Source organism: Anomaloglossus baeobatrachus, chromosome 2, assembly GCF_048569485.1.
Source record: "Anomaloglossus baeobatrachus isolate aAnoBae1 chromosome 2, aAnoBae1.hap1, whole genome shotgun sequence".
NCBI lineage: Eukaryota > Metazoa > Chordata > Amphibia > Anura > Aromobatidae > Anomaloglossus > Anomaloglossus baeobatrachus.
The window spans coordinates 785,874,225-785,893,373 of record NC_134354.1 but is presented as its reverse complement, the minus strand read 5'-3'; the positions used below and the strand labels follow the sequence as shown (position 1 = coordinate 785,893,373).

General features: G+C 53.6%; 1 protein-coding gene across 1 annotated transcript in view; it reads left to right on the top strand.

Annotated features, from left to right (window-relative positions):
- Nucleotides 1–10,382: 10,382 nt before the first annotated feature.
- The window catches only part of RAB6A (RAB6A, member RAS oncogene family), a 12,561-nt gene continuing 3,794 nt past the window's right edge, over nucleotides 10,383–19,149 (top strand). The window contains exon 1 of the mRNA XM_075333989.1: nucleotides 10,383–10,588. Coding sequence (XP_075190104.1) covers nucleotides 10,519–10,588 — 70 coding nt within the window. The 5' untranslated portion in view covers nucleotides 10,383–10,518. The remainder of the gene's footprint in view (nucleotides 10,589–19,149) is intronic.

Below are 19,149 nucleotides of genomic sequence, written 5' to 3'. Positions count from 1 at the left end.
GTCATCCACAGATCCCCCATAACAGAGCGTCATCCGCAGATCCCCCATAACATAGCGTCACCCACAGATCCCCCATAACAGAGCATCATCCGCAGATCCCCCATAACAGAGCGTCACCCACAGATCCCCCATAACAGAGCGTCATCCACAGATCCCCCATAATAGAGCGTCATCCACAGATCCCCCCATAACAGAGCGCCCTCCACAGATCCCCCATAACAGAGCGTCACCCACAGATCCCCCATAACAGAGCGTCATCCGCAGATCCCCCATAACAGAGCGTCACCCACAGATCCCCCATAACAGAGCGTCATCCGCAGATCCCCCATAACAGAGCGTCACCCACAGATCCCCCATAACAGAGCGTCACCCACAGATCCCCCATAACAGAGCGTCATCCACAGATCCCCCATAACAGAGCGTCACCCACAGATCCCCCATAATAGAGCGTCATCCGCAGATCCCCCATAACAGAGCGTCACCCACAGATCCCCCATAACAGAGTGTCACCTGCAGATCCCCCATAACAGAGCGTCATCCACAGATCCCCCATAACAGAGCGTCACCCACAGATCCCCCATAACAGAGTGTCACCTGCAGATCCCCCATAACAGAACGTCATCCACAGATCCCCCATAACAGAGCGTCACCCACAGATCCCCCATAACAGAGCGTCACCCACATATCCCCCATAACAGAGCGTCATCCGCAGATCCCCCATAACAGAGCGTCACCCACAGATCCCCCATAACAGAGCGTCATCCGCAGATCCCCCATAACAGAGCGTCACCCACAGATCCCCCATAACAGAGCGTCACCCACAGATCCCCCCATAACAGAGCGTCATCCACAGATCCCCCATAACAGAGCGTCATCCACAGATCCCCCATAACAGAGTGTCACCTGCAGATCCCCCATAACAGAGCGTCACCCACAGATCCCCCATAACAGAGCGTCATCCACAAATCCCCCATAACAGAGCATCACCCACAGATCCCCCATAACAGAGCGTCATCCACAGATCCCCCATAACAGAGCGTCACCCACAGATCCCCCATAACAGAGCGTCATCCACAGATCCCCCATAACAGTGCATCATCCACAGATCCCCCATAACAGTGCATCATCCTTAGATCCCCCCATAACAGAGCGTCATCCACAGATCCCCATAACAGAACGTCATCCACAGATCCCCCATAACAGAGCGCCATCCACAGATCCCCCATAACAGAGTCACCCACAGATCCCCCATAACAGAGCGTCGTCCACAGATCCCCCATAGCAGAGCATCATCCACAGATCCCCCATAACAGAGCTTCATCCACAGATCCCCCATAACAGAGCATCCTCCACAGATCCCCCATAACAGAGCATCCTCCACAGATCCCCCATAACAGAGCGTCATCCACAGATCCCCCATAACAGAGTGTCATCTGCAGATCCCCCATAACAGAGCGTCATCCACAGATCCCCCATAACAGAGCGTCATCCACAGATCCCCTATAACAGAGCGTCCTCCACAGATCCCCATAACAGAACGTCATCCACAGATCCCCATAACAGAACGTCATCCACAGATCCCCCATAACAGAGCGTCATCCACAGATCCCCCATAACAGAGCGTCATCCACAGATCCACCATAACAGAGCGTCATCCACAGATCCCCCATAACAGAGTGTCGTCCACAGATCCCCCATAACAGAGCGCCATCCACAGATCCCCATAACAGAGTCACCCACAGATCCCCCATAACAGAGCGTCGTCCACAGATCCCCCATAACAGAGCGTCATCCCCAGAATCCACATAACAGAGCGTGATCCACAGATCCCCCATAACAGAGCGTCACCCACAGATCCCCCATAACAGAGCGTCATCCACAGATCCCCCATAACAGAGCGTCATCCACAGATCCCCCATAACAGAGCGTCATTCACAGATCCCCCATAACAGAGCGTCACCCACAGATCCCCCATAACAGAGCGTCATTCACAGATCCCCCATAACAGAGCGTCACCCACAGATCCCCCATAACAGAGCGTCATCCACAGATCCCCCATAACAGAGCGTCACCCACAGATCCCCCATAACAGAGCGTCACCCACAGATCCCCCATAACAGAGCGTCACCCACAGATCCCCCATAACAGAGAGTCATCCGCAGATCCCCCATAACAGAGCGTTACCCACAGATCCCCCATAACAGAGCGTCATCCGCAGATCCCCATAACAGAGCGTCACCCACAGATCCCCCATAATAGAGCGTCATCCGCAGATTCCCCATAACAGAGCGTCACCCACAGATCCCCCATAACAGAGTGTCACCTGCAGATCCCCCATAACAGAGCGTCATCCACAGATCCCCCATAACAGAGCGTCACCCACAGATCCCCCATAACAGAGTGTCACCTGCAGATCCCCCATAACATAACGTCATCCACAGATCCCCCATAACAGAGCGTCACCCACAGATCCCCCATAACAGAGCGTCACCCACAGATCCTCCCCCATAACAGTGCGTCATCCGCAGATCCCCCATAACAGAGCGTCACCCACAGATCCCCCATAACAGAGCGTCATCCGCAGATCCCCCATAACAGAGCGTCACCCACAGATCCCCCCATAACAGAGCGTCATCCACAGATCCCCCATAACAGAGCGTCACCCACAGATCCCCCATAACAGAGTGTCACCTGCAGATCCCCCATAACAGAGCGTCACCCACAGATCCCCCATAACAGAACGTCATCCACAGATCCCCCATAACAGAGCATCACCTACAGATCCCCCATAACAGAGCGTCATCCACAGATCCCCCATAACAGAGTGTCACCCACAGATCCCCCATAACAGAGCGTCATCCACAGATCCCCCATAACAGAGCGTCATCCACAGATCCCCTATAACAGAGTGTTATCCACAGATCCCCATAACAGAGCGTCATCCACAGATCCCCCATAACAGTGCATCATCCACAGATCCCCCATAACAGTGCATCATCCTTAGATCCCCCCATAACAGAGCGTCATCCACAGATCCCCATAACAGAACATCACCCACAGATCCCCCATAACAGAGCGTCGTCCACAGATCCCCCATAACAGAGCGTCATCCACAGATCCCCCATAACAGAGCGTCATCCACAGATCCCCTATAACAGAGCGTCCTCCACAGATCCCCATAACAGAGCGTCATCCACAGATCCTCCCATAACAGAGCGTCATCCCCAGATCCCCCATAACAGAGCGTCACCCACAGATCCCCCATAACAGAGCGTCACCCACAGATCCCCCCATAACAGAGCGTCATCCACAGATCCCCCCCATAACAGAGCGTCATCCGCAGATCCCCCATAACAGAGCGTCATTCACAGATCCCCCATAACAGAGTGTCACCTGCAGATCCCCCATAACATAACGTCATCCACAGATCCCCCATAACAGAGCGTCACCCACAGATCCCCCATAACAGAGCGTCACCCACAGATCCTCCCCCATAACAGTGCGTCATCCGCAGATCCCCCATAACAGAGCGTCACCCACAGATCCCCCATAACAGAGCGTCATCCGCAGATCCCCCATAACAGAGCGTCACCCACAGATCCCCCCATAACAGAGCGTCATCCACAGATCCCCCATAACAGAGCGTCACCCACAGATCCCCCATAACAGAGTGTCACCTGCAGATCCCCCATAACAGAGCGTCACCCACAGATCCCCCATAACAGAACGTCATCCACAGATCCCCCATAACAGAGCATCACCTACAGATCCCCCATAACAGAGCGTCATCCACAGATCCCCCATAACAGAGTGTCACCCACAGATCCCCCATAACAGAGCGTCATCCACAGATCCCCCATAACAGAGCGTCATCCACAGATCCCCTATAACAGAGTGTTATCCACAGATCCCCATAACAGAGCGTCATCCACAGATCCCCCATAACAGTGCATCATCCACAGATCCCCCATAACAGTGCATCATCCTTAGATCCCCCCATAACAGAGCGTCATCCACAGATCCCCATAACAGAACATCACCCACAGATCCCCCATAACAGAGCGTCGTCCACAGATCCCCCATAACAGAGCGTCATCCACAGATCCCCCATAACAGAGCGTCATCCACAGATCCCCTATAACAGAGCGTCCTCCACAGATCCCCATAACAGAGCGTCATCCACAGATCCTCCCATAACAGAGCGTCATCCCCAGATCCCCCATAACAGAGCGTCACCCACAGATCCCCCATAACAGAGCGTCACCCACAGATCCCCCCATAACAGAGCGTCATCCACAGATCCCCCCCATAACAGAGCGTCATCCGCAGATCCCCCATAACAGAGCGTCATTCGCAGATCCCCCATAACAGAGCGTCATCCACAGATCCCCCATAACAGAGCGTCATCCACAGATCCCCTATAACAGAGCGTCATCCACAGATCCCCCATAACAGAGCGTCATCCACAGATCCCCTATAACAGAGCGTCATCCACAGATCCCCTATAACAGAGCGTCATCCACAGATCCCCATAACAGAGCGTCATCCACAGATCCCCCCATAACAGAGCGTCATCCCCAGATCCCCCATAACAGAGCGTCACCCACAGATCCCCCCATAACAGAGCGTCATCCCCAGATCCCCCATAACAGAGCGTCACCCACAGATCCCCCCATAACAGAGCGTCACCCACAGCTCCCCCATAACAGAGCGTCATCCGCAGATCCCCCATAACAGAGCGTCATCCACAGATCCCCCCCATAACAGAGCGTCACCCACAGCTCCCCCATAACAGAGCGTCATCCACAGATCCCCCCCATAACAGAGCGTCATCCGCAGATCCCCCATAACAGAGCGTCATTCACAGATCCCCCATAACAGAGCGTCATCCACAGATCCCCCATAACAGAGCGTCATCTGCAGATCCCCCATAACAGAGCGTCATCCACAGATCCCCCATAACAGAGCGTCATCCACAGATCCCCTATAACAGAGTGTTATCCACAGATCCCCATAACAGAGCGTCATCCACAGATCCCCCATAACAGTGCATCATCCACAGATCCCCCATAACAGTGCATCATCCTTAGATCCCCCCATAACAGAGCGTCATCCACAGATCCCCATAACAGAACGTCATCCACAGATCCCCCATAACAGAGCGCCATCCACAGATCCCCCATAACAGAGTCACCCACAGATCCCCCATAACAGAGCGTCGTCCACAGATCCCCCATAGCAGAGCATCATCCACAGATCCCCCATAACAGAGCGTCATCCACAGATCCCCCATAACAGAGCGTCATCCACAGATCCCCCATAACAGAGTGTCATCTGCAGATCCCCCATAACAGAGCGTCATCCACAGATCCCCCATAACAGAGCGTCATCCACAGATCCCCTATAACAGAGCGTCCTCCACAGATCCCCATAACAGAGCGTCCTCCACAGATCCCCATAACAGAACGTCATCCACAGATCCCCCATAACAGTGCATCATCCACAGATCCCCCATAACAGAGCGTCATCCACAGATCCCCCATAACAGAGCGTCATCCACAGATCCACCATAACAGAGCGTCATCCACAGATCCCCATAACAGAGTCACCCACAGATCCCCCATAACAGAGTGTCGTCCACAGATCCCCCATAACAGAGCGCCATCCACAGATCCCCATAACAGAGTCACCCACAGATCCCCCATAACAGAGCGTCGTCCACAGATCCCCCATAACAGAGCGTCATCCCCAGAATCCACATAACAGAGCGTGATCCACAGATCCCCCATAACAGAGCGTCACCCACAGATCCCCCATAACAGAGCGTCATCCACAGATCCCCCATAACAGAGCGTCATCCACAGATCCCCCATAACAGAGCGTCATTCACAGATCCCCCATAACAGAGCGTCACCCACAGATCCCCCATAACAGAGCGTCATTCACAGATCCCCCATAACAGAGCGTCACCCACAGATCCCCCATAACAGAGCGTCATCCACAGATCCCCCATAACAGAGCGTCACCCACAGATCCCCCATAACAGAGCGTCACCCACAGATCCCCCATAACAGAGCGTCACCCACAGATCCCCCATAACAGAGAGTCATCCGCAGATCCCCCATAACAGAGCGTTACCCACAGATCCCCCATAACAGAGCGTCATCCGCAGATCCCCATAACAGAGCGTCACCCACAGATCCCCCATAATAGAGCGTCATCCGCAGATTCCCCATAACAGAGCGTCACCCACAGATCCCCCATAACAGAGTGTCACCTGCAGATCCCCCATAACAGAGCGTCATCCACAGATCCCCCATAACAGAGCGTCACCCACAGATCCCCCATAACAGAGTGTCACCTGCAGATCCCCCATAACATAACGTCATCCACAGATCCCCCATAACAGAGCGTCACCCACAGATCCCCCATAACAGAGCGTCACCCACAGATCCTCCCCCATAACAGTGCGTCATCCGCAGATCCCCCATAACAGAGCGTCACCCACAGATCCCCCATAACAGAGCGTCATCCGCAGATCCCCCATAACAGAGCGTCACCCACAGATCCCCCATAACAGAGCGTCACCCACAGATCCCCCCATAACAGAGCGTCATCCACAGATCCCCCATAACAGAGCGTCACCCACAGATCCCCCATAACAGAGTGTCACCTGCAGATCCCCCATAACAGAGCGTCACCCACAGATCCCCCATAACAGAACGTCATCCACAGATCCCCCATAACAGAGCATCACCTACAGATCCCCCATAACAGAGCGTCATCCACAGATCCCCCATAACAGAGTGTCACCCACAGATCCCCCATAACAGAGCGTCATCCACAGATCCCCCATAACAGAGCGTCATCCACAGATCCCCTATAACAGAGTGTTATCCACAGATCCCCATAACAGAGCGTCATCCACAGATCCCCCATAACAGTGCATCATCCACAGATCCCCCATAACAGTGCATCATCCTTAGATCCCCCCATAACAGAGCGTCATCCACAGATCCCCATAACAGAACATCACCCACAGATCCCCCATAACAGAGCGTCGTCCACAGATCCCCCATAACAGAGCGTCATCCACAGATCCCCCATAACAGAGCGTCATCCACAGATCCCCTATAACAGAGCGTCCTCCACAGATCCCCATAACAGAGCGTCATCCACAGATCCTCCCATAACAGAGCGTCATCCCCAGATCCCCCATAACAGAGCGTCACCCACAGATCCCCCATAACAGAGCGTCACCCACAGATCCCCCCATAACAGAGCGTCATCCACAGATCCCCCCCATAACAGAGCGTCATCCACAGATCCCCCATAACAGAGCGTCACCCACAGATCCCCCCATAACAGAGCGTCACCCACAGATCCCCCCATAACAGAGCGTCATCCACAGATCCCCCATAACAGAGCGTCACCCACAGATCCCCCCATAACAGAGCGTCATCCACAGATCCCCCCCATAACAGAGCGTCATCCGCAGATCCCCCATAACAGAGCGTCATTCACAGATCCCCCATAACAGAGCGTCATCCACAGATCCCCCATAACAGAGCGTCATCCACAGATCCCCTATAACAGAGCGTCATCCACAGATCCCCCATAACAGAGCGTCATCCACAGATCCCCTATAACAGAGCGTCATCCATAGATCCCCTATAACAGAGCGTCATCCACAGATCCCCATAACAGAGCGTCATCCACAGATCCCCCCATAACAGAGCGTCATCCCCAGATCCCCCATAACAGAGCGTCACCCACAGATCCCCCCATAACAGAGCGTCATCCCCAGATCCCCCATAACAGAGCGTCACCCACAGCTCCCCCATAACAGAGCGTCATCCGCAGATCCCCCATAACAGAGCGTCATCCACAGATCCCCCCCATAACAGAGCGTCACCCACAGCTCCCCCATAACAGAGCGTCATCCACAGATCCCCCCCATAACAGAGCGTCATCCGCAGATCCCCCATAACAGAGCGTCATTCACAGATCCCCCATAACAGAGCGTCATCCACAGATCCCCCATAACAGAGCATCACCCACAGATCCCCCATAACAGAGCGTCATCCACAGATCCCCCCCATAACAGAGCGTCATCCGCAGATCCCCCATAACAGAGCGTCATTCACAGATCCCCCATAACAGAGCGTCATCCACAGATCCCCATAACAGAGCGTCATCCACAGATCCCCCATAACAGAGCGTCCTCCACAGATCCCCCATAACAGAGCGTCATCCACAGATCCCCCATAACAGAGCGTCCTCCACAGATCCCCCATAACAGAGCGTCACCACAGATCCCCCATAACAGAGCGTCATCCACAGATCCCCATAACAGAGCGTCATCCACAGATCCCCCATAACAGAGCGTCCTCCACAGATCCCCCATAACAGAGCGTCATCCACAGATCCCCCATAACAGAGCGTCATCCACAGATCCCCCATAACAGAGCGTCCTCCACAGATCCCCCATAACAGAGCGTCATCCACAGATCCCCCATAACAGAGCGTCCTCCACAGATCCCCCATAACAGAGCGTCACCCACAGATCCCCCATAACAGAGCGTCATCCACAGATCCCCCATAACAGAGCGTCATCCATAGATCCCCCATAACAGAGCGTCATCCGTAGATCCCCCATAACAGAGCGTCATCAGATACTATATGAATGCTATGTGTAGCTGTGTGATTACATACACTCCTGCATCTTATATTCCGCTCTCTGTGATGGAGCGGTGATGCTGATACTTTTAGTGCCACAAGATCAATATCACGTGACCCGACCCCGCCCTAGCTCTGGCCCCGCCCACTGCTGATGATGGCACTTTGTGGAGCAAAGATCTCCGATGACATCACCCGGAAGTGACAGCCAGTAACGTGGCGTCCGCTCTGCTCACTGCAACCGAACTACGCTCTAAACCCCGCCCTCCGGACACAGAGAACACGCCTACCCTGCTACCAGAGAAGAAAGCGACGGGTGACCAATAGCGGCCATCCTGTAGTTTCCTCCTATCAGCGTCTTCCACCTGCTGACGTCACGGAGTTAAAGGCCGGTTGTTTTGCGCCGCCATCTTGAAGGAGGCAAATTACTTTCTTGGATTTTCTCACTTGATTCTTTGAAGTCTGAATATGGGGAAGATGCTAAAAACATCAAGAAGAAAAAAAATCATCTGACTGCTCCTCAGGTGACCACTGCAACTAATCAGCACACTTTGATTGGCTGCAGCGGTCACAGAGAGGGCAGCAGTCATTAGCAGAGGGGTTCTGGAGGCCGGGGTCGGCCAACTGAGACTTTATGGTTATTTTTTTTTTTTCATTTTAAGACCCGACAAATTGAGTTTTAAATTATTAGCAGGAAATAGGTGACCCCTCGAACCGCCCCATAGAGAGGGTAGAAAAGTCTGAGCTATCGGGGTCTTCCCATCGCTGGGGTCAGCGATAAGTCTCGGCTTGTTGGGGTCTCAAGGCCAAGAAGCTGATCCTGATCTCAGCGCTTTATTTTTTAGGCTCCTTCCACGCGCTCCCTGAACGTTTCCCAGTTTCCTCCTTTCTTTAGTCATTTTGTGCAGAGTTGATGACGCGTGTGAATAAAGCGCAACAAAAACCACAAATGAGAAAAAAAATAGAAAAGTGACTTAAAAAATGAAAATAATAAGATCTTAAAGGGATATTCCGCAGCGGTCACTATTACTCCGAGACGTCCGGAACGTGCAGACGCGATACCATCGCTATCATTATATTTAAAGGGGTTGTCCACCTTTGTGGACTCTCGTTTTGCTCCGTGTGTTTGGGGCTAAAAATCATTTTTGCAGTTCGGTTTCATTAAATATTGTGCACAGGTTTTCTTTTCGGGGCATTTTGATGTGTTCTGCGCTCATAAATTAAGAGAAACTGACGGAGCTCGCTGATGGATCCTCAGTTGACTCTTTTTTTGCTGCAATTGTGCAGCACAGAGTCCAGAAAAGGCTCAAATCTCATAGTAAATAATTTTTTATATGCAGGTGGCACCAACTAGGTGGGTGATTGGCTGCAGCGGTCACATTCTATGTGTTCATTTTTCTCCATTGCTGAAGAAGCCACACGATAGTTCGGTGTCCATACATACACTGTGTCGTCATATCCGGGGTTATTACAGTTTTGCGGTTTATTATTGTGCTTTGGTGACGTCAGACCATTACTCCCGCTCACGTCCTGACTCACTCACTGATGCCACACTTTCAATGGCGGCCCGGAATGGACGTTTGGCCCCGCCTCCTCACCAGTGATTGGCAGACTGTATGTCGCGCCTATTGGTCGCGGTGATCTGCTGCCATGGAGACAGGGCCTGGCCTTTGGGTCGTGCAGGGTTGGGCTGTGTGTTGGCTGTAGGGGCGGGGTTTCCGCATCAGGAGTGTGTGAGAGGTCACGGGAAGCGGCTCTTCTCTCGGCAGCGTCGTCCCCGCTCCCCAGGCCGCCCCTCCCCCGGCAGCTCCGCGCTCACCCGCCCCGGCCTCCGCCGCCATGTCCTCCGGAGGAGACTTCGGGAACCCGCTGAGGAAATTCAAGCTGGTCTTCCTGGGAGAGCAGAGCGGTGAGTGCGGCGGACCCGGGACCCCGACAGTGTGCTGCACCCCGATATGTGCGTGCAGTCCCCGGACTGTCCCCCCGGTACTCCTCCTGTCACCTTACCCAGCCCCCCCCCTCATATTCCTCCGGTCACATCCTCCCTGCTCGGTTATACTATTCCCCCCCCCCCCCACCGGTTATACTCCTTTGGTCACCCTCCAATACGCCCCCCCTTGGGTCCCAACTTTTAACCCCCCCCCCTCCCTAAACTGGGTTATGCTCCCCGTATCAGCCCTATCCTCCAGCTATACTTCCCCGCCTCCTTGGCCTGCGGCGCCCCTGTCTCCCCACCGCCTCCTTGGCCTGCGGCGCCCCCCGCCTTCCCCACCGCCTCCTTGGCCTGCGGCGCCCCCCGCCTTCCCCACCGCCTCCTTGGCCTGCGGCGCCCCCCGCCTTCCCCACCGCCTCCTTGGCCTGCGGCGCCTTCCCCACCGCATCCTTGGCCTGCGGCGCCTTCCCCACCGCATCCTTGGCCTGCGGCGCCCCTGTCTCCCCACCGCCTCCTTGGCCTGCGGCGCCCCTGTCTCCCCACCGCCTCCTTGGCCTGCGGCGCCCCCCGCCTTCCCCACCGCCTCCTTGGCCTGCGGCGCCCCCCGCCTTCCCCACCGCCTCCTTGGCCTGCGGCGCCCCCCGCCTTCCCCACCGCCTCCTTGGCCTGCGGCGCCCCCCGCCTTCCCCACCGCCTCCTTGGCCTGCGGCGCCCCCCGCCTTCCCCACCGCCTCCTTGGCCTGCGGCGCCTTCCCCACCGCATCCTTGGCCTGCGGCGCCCCCCGTCTTCCCGGCCTCCTTGGCCTGCGGCGCCCCCCGTCTTCCCGGCCTCCTTGGCCTGCGGCGCCCCCTTTGTGGTGATATTTGTATTGCAGGCACCTGTCGTGGTCTACTTCTGTCCCGTGCTCTCATCCACGTTCTGCAGCCTGTGCTGTTTCCTCTCTATGTTCCGTCCTGTCATGCACCTGTCTGCTATCTACGAGCCGCTGCAGACACAGTGCGCAGGTCCCGGCGCGGCCGCTGCAGACACAGTGCGCAGGTCCCGGCGCGGCCGCTGCAGACACAGTGCGCAGGTCCCGGCGCGGCCGCTGCAGACACAGTGCGCAGGTCCCGGCGCGGCCGCTGCAGACACAGTGCGCAGGTCCCGGCGCGGCCGCTGCAGACACAGTGCGCAGGTCCCGGCGCGGCCGCTGCAGACACAGTGCGCAGGTCCCGGCGCGGCCACTTAAGGTTTCATCATTTCTTCCGTCTGTTACTTTTCTATGATCGATATCATTTTACTGCAATGATCAGCGTCGTGTGAGTGCCGTGTGTGGGCACTGGAGCTGTATGGGATGAGCCGGGCGGGGGGCTCTGGTGTCCCGGCACTCTGTGGACGGGGGATTTATATTGTGATCTGTGGTTGGTGTTGATCTCTGTATTCGGTGTTATTCCTGACTCACTCTGTGCTGCTGTTTCGGTGTCCGTGTAGACTAATGGCAAAGTGTATGCTGGGAGTTGTAGTTTCATGAGCACACCTCAGGCTACTTTCACACGTGCGTCGTTTTGCATCCGTCACAATCCGTTGTGTGACTGATGCTGCAAAACAACGATCCTTTTTTGTTTTTTTTTCTCTTTTCCCGGCCAATCAGCTGATCGTTCGGCCGCTGAGAGATAAATATTGATTTCAATGATTAAACACGAGCTGAGCATGCGCGGTGGAAAAAAAAGATTCCGCCGCTCAAAAAACGCAACATGCTGCGTACCTGCCGCCCGACGGGGAGTTGTTCCACGACTGATCCGTCACGCGGCGAATGCAACGCACACAGTTGCAATCTGTCGTCCATACAAGTCTATGGGAAACCGCAAGCCGTTAACTGATTGCGACTAACGCAAGTGTGAAGGTAGCCTAATTTGGAGACAAGATTAGCTTAGTTAAAGGAGAGCGTCAGCTGGTTCCAGCACCAAGCAGCAGAACTGCGATTTCTGCTCTGAAGTATAAGACTGTGTATCTCCCATGGATTTGAGTGGCGTCAGGACCCAGAGCCGTCAGTAGATTGGTCCTGTAATCTTTGGGCCGCTCCGGGGTCAGACGATCCTGGAATTCCTCGCACCCCGGATAATGTTCCTTCCTCTGAATTCAGCTGTTCTTCTGCAGAAATGTGATCGGCGGGAGCCAGAGACAAAGCGGTGGCACCACTGACCACATCGTGGAGCCGCGAGGGAGCAGAGCCCCAGGGTAACTGAGGATGCCCCCCAATATCCTGGATTCCATCCAGAGCAGCCATTGTTGGGGTGACACCAGGAGCTGCGCTCGTACGTTCCAGCGCCTCGGCCAGTTGTGCTTCCCAGGACCTCGGATGGATTGTCAGGCATGAATTCTATTGTCATCGTTCACTGACAACAAGCAGAGATGTGGAGACGTTAACCCTACGAGGGGTCATTTATTCAGGGCTAGACTTGTCATTTAATAAGGCGGCAGTAACCCTTTAATGCCCCTTCATTAGATCTGGTGTATGGGGGTCTCTCGACTGTACTCATCCTTTTATTTTCAGGGGAGATAAGCAGCCGCCCGAGGTTTACGGCAGCTCCTTATCCCCAAGACAAGCGCTGGCCTGGGCCCTACACACTTGTATATGGGGTTCGGGGGGGGATGTGCGGGCAGCTGTGGAGGGTCTGCAGGACCAGGATGGTGAATGTCCCGACCCCCAAGACTTCCAGGAACCTTTAGCGGAAGAGGCGGCCTCCTCCCAGAATGGCCCAGTATATCCATTACCCGGACGGACGAGACTCTCGGGGGCTGGGAATGTAATTTCTTGGCAGGGGCTTGGGAGTTGATCGATAGATCTGTCCGGAGCTGAGATCCAGTGTCCGGGGGGCTCTATACATCACCCCCTATAATGTGCTGCTCCAGAACGGGGGCGGCTGCGTTACAGTGTGCCAGCGCTGCCGACAGGCTCATACAGGAGGGGTGAATACGGCCGCAGAGAGCGATGGAGCGCGTCTCCTGTGGGGGGCGCTGGGGCACAAGTCAGTTTTACCATTTTTGGGGCTACTTTGGTCTTGCAGCCATTATCTCTCCAGCACGCCATAGTGGCTCAAATTCATCGGAAAAATATCACGCCCAACGTCCCCTCGCCATCTTTGTGAATCGCCACCAAAGTCTCTCTCCAGCACACGGCCTAGCCAATGATTACAGCTCTGGAGCACAAACTGCTGCACTGACAAGTGCCACACAGAGACAATTGCATTGAGGCATCGTTCACTCGTGTCATGTTGGCCGGATCCTCGGCAGCATGTAAGGGGGGGGGGGGGGTCTGTCCTGCAGGATTTCGCCCAAGTGCTGCCGATGATTTCGGCTCTGTAGACTCTGAGGTCTCTGATGACGTAGCCGGGTGTCTTCCTGCCGACGACACAGAGGAATGTGCCAGGGATGAGGCCGCCTATTGTACAGGAATGCCAGCACACGAGCCGCCGCCGCCTTCTCACAGCTGAGACTTTGTTACATTGTATCCAGTTTGCTACAATGTATCAGTTTGGAGTCCCTGATGTCACAAGGATTGGATACAATTGTAACAAAACTTCAGCTGTGACCAGACTCACGGAGTTGGCTGTAATGCAAAGTAGCGGGTGGTCCGGAAGCTGGGGGGCCGCTACAATGTAGCAGTTGGACTGATTCACCTGTGATGACCAAGACTGCTCACGGTGTTATTTATTTTTTTTACCCAGAAACGTTGCAAAAATGTCCTCATTTTTGCAAAATTGCTGCAAATTTCAGCGTGTGAACACCGCCTTATACGCAGGATCTGCACCATTGTCCGATACGTTTTTGCACTGCCGGTTCTGATGTTGGCAGACGTGTAGGACACTGAAGAAAACCGCGTCGTCAGGCAGTCTAATGGCGGCATTCATGATCCGCATCACTGAGGCCGTAATGGGCAGTGACCGGGGCCCCAGCGCCTCCTGTGCGGTCACCATAATGCACACGGTGCCTGACAAGTACGGTCATTTTCTGCAGTTTTGCAGCCTCAGCCCGGAGAATATTCATCTTTCCATTGTTTTCAGGTCAGGGGATATATGTGTATATACAGTATATTTGTGGACGGGGGGGGTCTCTCCTCGGGGACGCTCTCGTGCCATCCTAATTGCTTCCCGCGTGTTCTGGGGGTCCGGCTCCAGTGGCGTTGATGGATGGGATGTATGGAGCCGCGCGTTTCACAGAATCCGTGCTCGGACGCCCTCGGGCACATTGTACCGCAGACTTCAGACCAATTAATGCCGCAGCTCGAGGCGACTGAGCCAGAGGGATATCAGTCACCGCCTGAACGAGGCTTCACTTAAAGGGCCAGTACAGAGACTATTCCGAATTCTACGACACGATCAAAATGGCGGCAGAGATGCAAGAACAGAGTATCTGAACATTTGCTGCTCAGGAGCCTCGGAAAGCTGGGTGACCTCCTATATTGATGGCACGCTCCGTGCCAAACAGGACAGTGGTGGATGAATAATTAACAGCAGTAACATTATCCGTCCTGTGCTCTCCGGAGGGATCTGCTGCATTATACATGGGATCTGCCGTGATTCAGGCTTTTTATGGGGACTCGCTCCCCCGCCCCGCAGTCCTTCCAGGATCTGTCAGCAGGGTGAGGCCTGAGAACTAGTCACACCGGCTGTCGGGGTGGATATGAGCCGGCATACCTCCAAGAGCAGATGTAAGATGTATCCATATCACAGCTCCACTGGTTGATCTTTTTTTTTTTTTATTTCTCTGTTCTTATTGGCTGCCAGGAAGAGCTAACAGAGGAAGGGGAGGAGCTTCTGTATGAGAGAGTCTTCACTTAATAGAGACCTCACCGATGGATTTGTGTCCCCCTGCTCCCCCCGTCACCACGGCCAGGAGGAGTAGATGGACCATCTCTGGACAGTGATAGTCACATCCAACCGCCCCGTGCAACTCCTCCTGGCAAAGAGAGCGCGGGCGGTGCACAGGAGCCTATTTCTGGTGATCAGTGTGAGTCATCACCCATCCAGTGACGCTGGAATATCCCTTTAAGAGTATCCCAGTAAGGGCTAATGGTAGGGTAACTGGTTGGACTGGCACGGTGCAGCATCTGTTGTTTTTGGTGAGATATGGCCGTTCCCGCTCGTCGTCTTCCACTTCTGAACTCTCCCAAGCAGCGTGGTCTTCATCGTTCCAGGCTGCCCCCCCCCCCCCCACACACACACACACACACACACACACACACACACACACACACACACACACACACACACACACACACACACACACACACACACACACACACACACACACACACACACACACACACACACACACACACACACTTCATTGTGTCGGCCACCATCCTTTACACTGCAGGACACGCTCTCTGACTTTCGCCCATCCTGCGCTGTGTAAAGTTGAGATTCTTTTAAGATTCTCATTAATTGTGCCGCTTGGAAAATAGTGAATGAAGGCCCCGGGGGTCTTTTCTGGCGGGGTCCTGAGGGCTCATTAGCAAAACGCTCCTCTGTGAAGACTAATTACTTCTGTCTTATTTTAGAAGCTTTGCCGCGATTTTATCATTTATATTAACTATGGAAAATGGAAGTCTGGAGACGAGGAGGAGGGTGACGGATATAAAGTAGACCTCTCCCCCCCCCCCCCCCCCCCGCGCTGGGTGCTGGCGGATACGAGAGCGGGCAACGCAAAAATCCGAAACTATCAGGCAAAATCGGATCCCAGCGGGAACCGCTCTGAAGTCCAGGGACAGCGAGGGTGACAGATACCTGTACCGGAGGATAAGAGAGCACTCAACGCAGAAATCCAAAACTATGGGGTGAACACTGACCCTGTCTGGAGCCGCTCCGAAGTGCAGGCTATATGGGCTTTACCATGTGGCGGTTAAATGTGAGTGGCGGTATTACCTTCGGAGAGCACCATTTTCAAGCGCTGCTCTTGTCACTTCACCAAAATGTGTGATGTATTACAGGGCTGTGGAGTCGGTAAGCCAAACCTGCGACTCCGACTCCTCAATTTCCCTTGCACAGACTCCGACTCCCACATATATTGCTTATATTTAAGTGAAAAATGTATTGTACCATGTTTCCCCGATAGTAAGACACCCCCGATAGTAAGACGTAGTGGGGGTTTTGGGGGGGTCGGCTAATGTAAGATGTACCCCGAAAGTAAGACGTAGTAAAAATGTATTTATTTTTTTTCCTCTTTACAGTACAGTTACAGCGGCCGAGCGCTCAGCTGAGCTCCCTGACATGCCGGCGGCAAAGTGCTCAGCTGAGCTCCCTGACATGCCGCCGGCAAAGTGCTCAGCTGAGCTCCCTGACATGCCGGCGGCTGAGCGCTCAGCTGAGAGCCCTGACATGCCGGCGGCAAAGCACTCAGCTGAGCTCCCTGACATGCCGGCGGCAAAGCGCTCAGCTGAGCTCCCTGACATGCCGGCGGCCAAGCGCTCAGCTGAGAGCCCTGACATGCCGCCGGCAAAAGCGCTCAGCTGAGAGCCCTGACATGCCGCCGGCAAAGCGCTCAGCTGAGCGCCCTAACATGCCGGCGGCCGAGCGCTCAGCTGAGAGCCCTGACATGCCGCCGGCAAAGCGCTCAGCTGAGAGCCCTGACATGCCGCCGGCAAAGCGCTCAGCTGAGAGCCCTGACATGCCGCCGGCAAAGCGCTCAGCTGAGCGCCCTAACATGCCGGCGGCTTAGCGCTCAGCTGAGCGCCCTAACATGCCGGCGGCCGAGTGCTCAGCTGAACGCCCTGACTTGCCGGCGGCTTAGCGCTCAGCTGAAAGCTGACACATGCCGGCGGTCGGGCGCTCAGCTGAGCGCTCGGCTACCGAGAAATGTTGAAATGTTGCAGTAATATTGTCCGTGGTCCATCAGGACCATGGACAACATACAAAATCACACAGCCTCAGTGCCCTCATGTGTAGCCGCTGGTGGTTAAGTTTCCTTAACTTGCGGTACACTTAGGGCGCAATCGCGGCAAGTCCCCATACGGTACATTGCATGGAGACTTGCTGCGATTGCTGTGGGATTTTTTCCAATATAAGACATACCCCGAAAGTAAGACATAGTGGCACTTTTGGGGGTAAAAAGAAAGTAAGACACTGTCTTACTTTTGGGGAAACACGGTAGTACAATGTGAACATCAGGCATTTAATCATTTTTATGAAACAATAATCAAGATATTTAGATAAAACAAAATATATTTATTGGCTACAACTTTAGAACCCAAGTCCTCTTGCGCCTGGCAGACCTGTAGCCGCTCATCCTAACTGCTACCTCAGTCAGAGCTTCTTTTCCTTTATTAAGCTGTTGATCATCAAGCAGTATATGATGATTTGGATCCACATAAACAGCTGCCAGAAGAAGTTTATTTTCCAATATCAGTGTCTCTCTCCATTTCATTGAAGCAGAAATGCCATCTGCGATTAAACCTCCTCTTTGGGACAGGCAAAATAGCAAGTTCTTCCACTCCCTTATGAAAATGCCAGGAGTTAAATCCTCAGCTTGTAATTTTTTAGTCGCGATTAATGGGTGATTAAGCAATTCCTTCAATTCAGCCACCTGTGTCCATTGACCTTCATTTAGGGTTACCTAAGGGTTCGCCATATCTACAAGAAATGATTTTAGTTCAAGCAATCGCTCAGTCATTAAATAAGTGCTGCCTCACCGAGTGGCTTGATCGACAATTGCCCCTTTCCCAGCACGTCTCCAAGATGGAATCAATTTTAGGGGTTCTGGCGGCAATAACCAATTTCCTCACTTTTTCAATCAGATTTCCAGCATGTCCCTCTGCAGACTCTCTTATTGCCAGCTGCAGCGTGTGCACAACACAGCGCATGTGATGAATAGGAAAGGGTTTTGAAGCAGCTTCAACAAGATCATCTCATTCTAAAGTATCATTTTGCTGTTCTTCTGTTGTAATATCTGCTTGTTCCTCAGTTACATGAGCAGCGCTGTAGCTCCATCTCACACATACTGAATCCTAAATTTTCTTCTAGCTGTTGTTCATTACTCCCATTCATCAGTGTAATTGTACTTATGTGTGAAGCATTGTCCTTTACAATGGCAAGAACCTGTTCTTTTTTTGAGTTTGTAACCTTGCAGAACTTTTTCCACTAAGGCCTGGAGAAACTGGAGGCCTCAAAAACAGATCCTCACACAGAATGAGCAGTCAGGTTGTGTGGGGTTTTTCTAATCTGCTTTTTCTATTGAAAGCATTATTTATGAGCTCAGAAACCTTTCAGATGATGCGGTTTTATAAAAAGCTGATCTGACAAACGTATCCTCAAAACACAGCAAAAACGCTGTGTGTGAATGTAGCCTTAGATCAGGATAGAACAGACATTTATAGGACATTTCATAACTTTCCCAAATTCCTATGAAAAAACATTCAGCACATTCTGCATTGCACGCCGGACCCAATTATTATAGATTTTAGGAGTCGGAGCATTTTATACCGACTCCACCAAAATGAACTTCAACTCCACAGCCCTGGTGTCTTAACACCGTTTTAAAAGAGTTTCACCTTAATACA